The sequence below is a fragment of the Punctularia strigosozonata genome (assembly GCF_000264995.1).
Source record: "Punctularia strigosozonata HHB-11173 SS5 unplaced genomic scaffold PUNSTscaffold_5, whole genome shotgun sequence".
Classification (NCBI taxonomy): Eukaryota; Fungi; Basidiomycota; class Agaricomycetes; order Corticiales; family Punctulariaceae; genus Punctularia; species Punctularia strigosozonata.
In genome coordinates, this window is record NW_006767437.1 from 1,054,655 (window position 1) to 1,062,588 (window position 7,934).

General features: G+C 57.4%; 3 protein-coding genes across 3 annotated transcripts in view; 2 read left to right on the forward strand and 1 right to left on the reverse strand.

Moving 5' to 3' along the window:
• The window catches only part of PUNSTDRAFT_120108 (acetyl-CoA synthetase-like protein), a gene marked incomplete at both ends in the record, with an annotated part of 5,748 nt that extends 1,616 nt beyond the window's left edge, over positions 1-4,132 (forward strand). The window contains 4 exons of the mRNA XM_007382949.1: positions 237-1,816; positions 1,873-3,716; positions 3,770-3,921; positions 4,113-4,132. Coding sequence (XP_007383011.1) covers positions 237-1,816; positions 1,873-3,716; positions 3,770-3,921; positions 4,113-4,132 — 3,596 coding nt within the window. The remainder of the gene's footprint in view (positions 1-236; positions 1,817-1,872; positions 3,717-3,769; positions 3,922-4,112) is intronic.
• Positions 4,133-4,820: 688 nt separating this feature from the next.
• Positions 4,821-6,430, reverse strand: PUNSTDRAFT_133514 (uncharacterized protein; the record flags this gene model as incomplete). The annotated part of the gene is made up of 6 exons (XM_007382950.1): positions 4,821-4,985; positions 5,047-5,186; positions 5,249-5,453; positions 5,531-5,863; positions 5,950-6,107; positions 6,283-6,430. 6 exons carry the CDS (start codon positions 6,428-6,430, stop codon positions 4,821-4,823), a joined length of 1,149 nt encoding a protein of 382 aa, XP_007383012.1.
• A 593-nt stretch (positions 6,431-7,023) lies between these two features.
• PUNSTDRAFT_21586 (uncharacterized protein) lies at positions 7,024-7,546 on the forward strand (the record flags this gene model as incomplete). The annotated part of the gene is made up of 2 exons (XM_007382951.1): positions 7,024-7,110; positions 7,277-7,546. Coding segments are annotated over 2 exons (357 nt in total), but the record flags the coding sequence as incomplete, so codon positions are not given.
• Between the last annotated feature and the right edge of the window lie 388 nt (positions 7,547-7,934).

The window sequence follows — 7,934 nt, forward strand, 5'->3', positions numbered from 1 at the left end:
GTATTACGCGGCGCCCACGATGCATCACGCCATCCTGTCCGCGCAACCTTCCGATATCGTCCCCTCGAAAGACACGCGGATTCGCATGATCTGCAATGCTGCGGGCGGGCTTCTCCCCGCGCTCGCTATACAGCTCAAGGAAACGTTCAACGGCGCTGTCGTTCTTCCATCATACGGAATGACGGGTACGCCAGTTTATTTGTTGTTTTGTAACGTCCTCTAATCCCCGCGTGCAGAATGCATGCCCATCGCGTCCCCGCCAACGACGTACCAGCTCGATCGTCCAGGGTGCTCCGGCATCGCATGTGGACCTTACATGTCCATACGTGATCCTTTCAACCTCGAGCGCGAACTTCCGCGAGGTGCATATGGAGCGGTGTGCGTACGCGGCCTCCCAACGTTCGATGGTTACGAGAAGGACAGGGACGCTCCCCTTGACACTTCGGCGTTCTCTAGCGAGGGTTGGTTCGATGGAGGCGACATGGGCACCATGGACGAGGATGGTTACCTCTTTATCTCGGGTCGCTCGAAGGAGATCATCAACAAGGGCGGCGAGGTTATCTCACCGTTCGAGATCGAGGAGGCCGTCACCAACGTCGCCAAACACCGCGTCAAGAACACCCTCGCGTTCTCTGTCGAGCACGAGGTGCTTCAGGAGACCATCGGTCTTGTGGTCGTTCCCGTCCCCGATCATCCTCGTATCGGCCTCGCGGAGCTGCTGGATTTGCTCCGCGATACGCTTCATCCGTCCAAGTGGCCCTTCACCATCGTCTACATGGAAGACCTTCCGAAGAACAACGCGGGCAAGCCGTTGCGTATCAAGCTCGCACCGCGCCTGGGCATCGGGCGCCTGCACGATGGTGTACCTGCCCTGCATCGCCATTTCTCCGCGTCGGTTCCCGACAAGAACTCTCCTCTCACCGAGCCTATTCCATGCCAGCGAGTGACCGTCGACCTCCAGCTGATCGAACGGGCCGTCAACGAGATCATCGGCGTCGACGAAGTCGCCGTCCGCATCCAATCCGACCATTTGCTCGAAGCTTTCGTATCCGTCGACCCGGAGTCGGATTTGACTGGCTCCAGCATCAAAATGGTGCTACTCGCTAGTTTGCCCGGATACTGCATCCCCGAGCCCCTCTACGTTTTCAAGAAGCCGCTCGCGAAGGCCGATGGCGCGGTGGACTTCGTGGCCATGGAGCAAGAGATCAACTCCCAGAACGCGTCTGCCATGTCACCCAACGCGCTCCTGATCCGCGATATAGTCGCGGACTTGCTTAGCAAGGACGCGGCTACCATCGCGGGCGATTCCGACTTCTTCCTCATCGGAGGCAACTCGCTGCTGCTGGGTCGGTTGGCGTATCAGATTCGCAAAGACACGGGTAACAGCCTCAAGGTGTCCGATCTATTTACCAACAGCACCATCAACGGCATCGCCTCGCTCCTCGTGATTGATGAACCGACGCCCAACACTCTAGAGGAGAACACGGAGAAGTATCCTGAAAGCATATCCGAATACGACGTACCTGATCTGGAATACGGCGGCGCGGAGTACAAGGATCGTCATCGAGGCCAAAATCATCCCATATCTCTTATCGTCCAGGCCATCCCCTCGCTGTTCTTCTATCCGCTGAAGGCCGCCTGGGCGTGGACGATGATCCTCTACGTCCTGTCGCTGGTTGTCGAAGTCATCTCCGACAATTACTGGGAGAGGGTTGGTTCACTGCTTGCCGCCATCGTCGCTGCGCGTTTATCCTCGCGTATCGTGTCGCCCATCGCCGCCATCCTCTTCAAGTGGATCGTGATCGGAAAGTACCGAGTGAGTAGCTTCATCCTTGTGCGTTTTCGTGGAATTAACCCTCTTCGTTTTCGCAGCCCGGTCGTTATCGCATGTGGAGCGCGTATCACCTCAGGTGGTGGATCGTCAATCAATTCCTCCGGTCGGCAGGTCGCGGCGTCTTCGCGATGCATCCGTCTTTGGAGTTGCTCTACTTCCGGCTACTCGGCGCCAAGATCGGCAGGAACGTTAAGATCCACAACAGCGCGAAGCTCAGCGAGTTCGATCTCATCCATATCGGCGACGACGCTTGCATCGACCGCGCGCTGATACGCGGATTCTGTGTGGAACGCGATGGCTATATGCGTTTGGACTTCGTGACGATCGGACGCCGGGCCGTCATCAACACATATACCCAGATTTCGCCTGGCGCGGACGTAGCAGACGACGCCGTCTACGGTCCTCATTCGTCGTCTCACGAATCGCCGCTCTCCGCCTCTCACGCGGTCTCGAATCGTAACCTTCACCCCCAGCCCCGCGCGCTCCTCAAGATCCTTGTCGGATGGCCGCTCATCTTTGTGGTCACCGTCCTATCATACGTTCCTTGGTTCGCGATCTTGTGCGTCATGATCTTGACCACGGATCTCATGGCACATGCCCAACATCCTTTGGAGGCCGTCATCGAGTGGTTCGCGACTCCGAAGCGGGTCCTCTGGCACGTGGTGGCTCGCGTGGTTCGGGTCGTCTTCGCCCCGATCATCCAGGTTATTCTGGGCATCGCGCTCAAGCGGATCATGGGCCTGACGACTGAGCATTCGGTCGAGCACACCACTCAGTGGACCTTGCTGCGCAGGTACATCAATGCGTCGCTGCTCTCTCAGCATACGCTCAAGCACGCATTCGACGTCTTTGGCACCCACTACGAAGCGACTTCCATGGTTTTCCGGGCCATGGGCGCGAAGGTCGGGAAGCGGGTGTACTGGCCAGGCAGCGGCGTCTACTGCCCAGACCCCGAACTGCTCGAGATCGGTGACGACGTCGTTTTCGGCTCGCGCTCCGAGTTGTTCACCACGGACGCCGAAGGCACGGGCAAGATCACCGTCGGGGCCGGAGCCATGATCGCGGATCGTGTGGTCTTACTTTCGCACACCTCCGTCGGGCGCAAAACGGTCATGGGTTCGGGCAGCCTCGGCGCTCGCGGAGGTGTCTACCCTGATGGATCGACGTGGATGGGCAGCGAAAACGGCGAGGCCGTTTGCTTCGCCAAGGGGAAGGTGCAGGAAGACGAGGATACCATCACGCCGTTTGGCCGGGCATTCTACAAGCGTCAGGCCGAGTTCTTCGTCTTCCCGTATTGGCTCTTGACCATCGTCAACCTCTTCGTCGCCTCTCTCTCCGCCGCCTTCTGGTCGGTGCCGGCCATCTCGGGGGCGCAGTTCCTTGTGCTCTTCCGTCGCCACGCTCCCCACCTCCACCTTTTCGAGCCCAATTGGTACAACATCGCCATCCTTTTCGGCCTCATCTCCATCTTCTTCGTCGTCGTCCTGTTTATTCAATCCGCGGCCGCTATGGCTTGGGTCATTGCCACCAAGTGGATCGTCATCGGCCGGCGTCGCGTGGGCCCTTGCGAATGGGACAAGAGCTCGTACTGTCAGCGTTGGCAGCTTCACCTGACGCTCAGCCGCGTGCTCAGCCGCGGCCACGGGAATGGCGGCGTGCTCGCTTCCTTGGCCGGTTCCGCCTACATCGTCTGGTACTACCGGGCGCTCGGAGCTGTCATCGGCAAGAACTGCTCGATCTGGGCCGGTGGCAAGGTCGGCCTCATGACCGAACCCGACTTGATGGAGATCGGCGACAACGTCTCTCTCGACGATTGCTCGGTCGTCGCCCATATCAACTCCCGAGGCAAGTTCGCTCTCAATGCGTTGAAGATTGGCAATGGGTGAGTTCTCTTCTTGATGCTTTGGCTGCACGTCGTCTTACGTTAATTGATAGATGTGCCCTTCGCGCCGGCAGTCGCCTGCTTTCGGGCGCCAGCATGTGCGATTATTCCATGCTCATGGAGCATAGTCTCCTCACTTCGGGCGAGATCGCCGAGGAGCACACCGTCTACGTCGGGTGGCCGGCGAGCCCCATGGGAGGCATCGGTGCCCGATTGCCCATGGGCCTCGTCTTCGACCACGCCACGTCGAAAGGCAGCAACATGCGCCTGGTGTGCCCCATCTGCTCCCGCTTCCCCAAGAACATGGCGACCACCCGCTGCGGGCATTGCTTCTGTGGCCCGTACGTCTTTTCTCCGTTTTTCTATGAATTTCTCGGTATTCAACGTCCGTCACAGATGCATCACCAAATCACTAGGACAAAGCCGACGATGCCCGGTTTGCATGGCTTCGGCTGCTCCCTCTCAGCTCATCAAAATACACCCCTTATTCATAAATCCCCGCGCTACCGCAAGGAGCTCGCGGACGGCTGTCAACTCCCGCCCTCAATCACCGGGCCCCAAAGCCCTCAAATCCGGTTGAGGTCATCTTTTACTTTGGGCTCGGGGGGTCATCATTGTGCGTAATATCGCAATTGCTAGAATAGATTAGGATGCATACTAGAGATAAACTTGCATAATGTTCATCATGTTTTCAGTCGCTCGATTCACCATGATCGGTTTATCCAATGATCCGGCGATTGGATTTTCGCATATTTCCCAATTCATACACGCCTGTTGCGCAGAGGTAGGTTGAACATGAGTCTTATCATTGTCTTCCGCTTCTGCGTAGGTTGAAGGCAACGTTCTCGGTGCTGGAGAACTCCGCTCTGACGGTTATCATGGTTCCTTTAATGAGGTCTTCTCAGATGATACGAGCGTACATATACTGTACAGACGCTTTGCTTCTACTGAGTACTCCGTGTCCCAGTTGATGTTCTCTGCTGCGCCTGGTGCCTCTCGAACTCGGGCGATTCGCACGTGCCTACCGGATCTGCACAAGGACGGCGGGGGGGCGGACCATCTCAATTAGCGACGAGAACAAGTCACAAGGCAGAGGACCAACGCTTACCTTGGCTCGTGTTCAAGATAGTCGCTGTCCTTCTGCGCCAGGTGCAGCACGTAGCTCACCGTCTTGAGCGCGTCGACGGCCACCTTCGGGTTCACCCTCGCCCTGCCCCGCATCGCCGCCGCCGCGACATGGTATCTCGATGTGTGGTTACACAACATCATCTGTCCCATCCCCGTTCAGCCACCTGCTCTCCATCTACACCAAGGCGCAGTCACGTCGTACCGACTTGTCGTCGTCCCCTCCTCCCGGCTGGTGGCGTTGGGCGAGAATTCGAACGAGAGGGTCACCGACCGCCACACAGCCCCATCGGCGCTTCTCCGCATTCTCCAACCTTGACAGCGACCTCTGCGGTGTCGGGCGCACTGTCCTCACGAGCTATCACCGCTGCCCTTGCAGCACCAGCCACTACCCAAGGCGAGCCAACCAGCGCCGACGCCTCGCGCAAACTTCCAAGTACGTCGCGCCCCGTTCAGGCCGGACATCCGTTGCTCGAGATCGCGTTGGCCCTCCTGTAGTGTCAGATCGCCGACGCCATCTACACGTTCAACGGGGTCGCCGAGCCCTCTACCCACTTCTCTCCGCGATGACGAACGTGTCGAGACTTCTCCACCGGCAGGTCGAAGGCCAACCTACACTCAAACGAAAAAATAAGCATCTTCGGCCTCACATTTCCGACCTCAAGGAGAGGTTACTGTCGCAAACTCACTTCTCCTCGGTCGTGCACCGTTTCGCGACACCTCTGAGATCGAGCGTACCACCCGTTCTTCTTGTTCATGATCCCCTTCGCCTCGGACACGTCCACGTTCGTCGCGTGCGCGGGATCGTGGGACATGCGACCGGCGGTGTTGGTGTAACGGAAGATCAGGCTCAGGTGCATCGCGGCCCCGAGGCCGTGGGACGGGATAAGGCCCACAGAGATGTTGATGGAACGGTCGGCCTGGATGGGGCAGGTGGAGGCGCTGAAGCCGAGGTAAAAGGCGACGACGGATACTTGGGACGTGGGTTTGCGAACGTGGTGGAGACGGTACGGATGATGTACCTGTCTGCATCGCGTAATATGACATGAGATGAATCTGAAGAGGAGAGGGAGAGGAGGTACGTACATAGAATCTCGTAGGACCGTACTTTTAGGATGCGTTGGCGCGCGAAGGAGGAGTTGACTGGGTTAGAGGCTACGCGCGGACGAAGAGCGTACCGGAAGGTTGTGTCGAAGTCGTCGAACGAGCGGGCGTTTGGCAGAGATTTGAGCGAGGCTGCCAGGGCGGCGCCGGTGGGTCTATCCACTTGCAAGCATCAGTACTGAACGCGTCGGCATTGGTCCTGTGTCCCAAAATAAACCCGGGCCGTCGCGGTATGTTTGATACGCCGACTAACGTGTTCCGATAAGGATGGAGTTGTTGCAGTTTGTATCGAAAGCAATGCGATTGCGTAGCAAAAAAAGGGAAGCCCTCAACGCACGTTCGGGCTCGAGCATAGCAATTGGTGACGGTGTTCGCGACGAGCGCTCTTTCTTGCCGACTTCATCCTTCTCCTGCTGAGAGCCGTGCGATGTGTCTTCGGTCTTGGATGGAGCAAGGAACAAGAGAATCTCTATAGAATGGGACATATGCACTCATAAGTACGTATATGGGATGTAGTGCATACACGCCGTCAACACGCGTACGGCGCAAACTATCTTGGGCCGATATGAAGCTTCGCTCTGTGCTCGAGCGCCTACTGCCTGGAGCTATAAACGCCTTTCGCCGCGCTCCCTCCGTTCCCTCCTCTCTCCATCCATACCACTCACACCTGTTCAACTCGTTCTCGCATGGCGTCGCCACCACCCTCCAGCCCGGTATTAGAAACCGCTGAACGAGGACCTGAACCTCCAGAAGAACCCCTGCCGCATGTGAGACGAGGTCTAAGCCGTACTGTTCAAACGGTGATCACCGATTGGTTGGCCGTAGGACGTGCCGCACACTGGACATCGCCGATCCACGAGCCAGGAAGGAGATGCTCGTAATGAAGCTGCCAGCCCCGTAGTGGGCGAACAAACTCAAGACGTCTGCGGTGCAGCGGGCAGTCCTAACGACCCGCTATCCGCAGACGACCTCAAGGCGAAGGTAAATGGCGACATTCCTGGATAACGCTGCAAGTTACTGAAATGCGACCCTTTGACAGCCCGCGGAAGACAAGCCGACAAAATCAGATGTCTCGGGCTGGGACTACGTGTACGACCGGCTACAGCTGCATGATCGAGAAATGATCAAGGGATACTCGGAGGATATCGATAACCTCCTCATCTTTGTGCGCTATTCTTTCGATCTATCACCGCTCTTCTTAACGCGTCGTGCGTTGATAGGCCGGTCTGTTCTCTGCGGTCCTCACGGCGTTCCTGATCGAAGTGTACACCCAGTTGCAGCCGGACAACACTCAGCTCTCCGTCCAACTCCTCTCGAATATTTCTCTACAGCTCCAACAAATCTCCTTGAACCAAGCCGCACCTGCGTCCATCGATCCGCTGAACATGTCCTTTCAGGCCGATTCCCATGTGGTCGCGATCAACGCACTCTGGTTCCTCAGCCTCATCCTCGCGCTCGCCTCTGCTCTGCTCGGCATATTCGTGAAGCAATGGCTTCGCGAGTACATGGCATGGCCGAACATCTCCCCCGTTCAGCACGCCATACAGCTTCGGAAGTTCCGCTACGATGCCTTTCAAAAATGGAAAGTCCCCACTATCGTGACGTTGGTTCCTGGCCTTTTGCAGCTCGCGGTAGTGCTTTTCTTCGTCGGTCTCGTCACTCTACTTTGGCCCATCGACACCGTCGTGGCTGGAGTGTGCTGTGCTGCCGCTGGCCTGACCACATTCCTGGCGACGCTGACTGTACTATTACCGCTGTTCTTCGAGACTTGTCCATACAAGACACCGTTCGGATGGATAATACGCCCTGTTCTACGACCGTTTTACCGCGTCATCAGACCATTTCTGTACTCCCTATACTCTTGGAACTGGCCGCGCTGGCTCAGGTCCATCGAAAATTTCTGTGGTAATTGTGAAGGTCCCTTCTCCGACATGTACACGTTCGATGGATGGGATCATCGCGATCTCGCCTTGCGGCGCTTCGGACGTG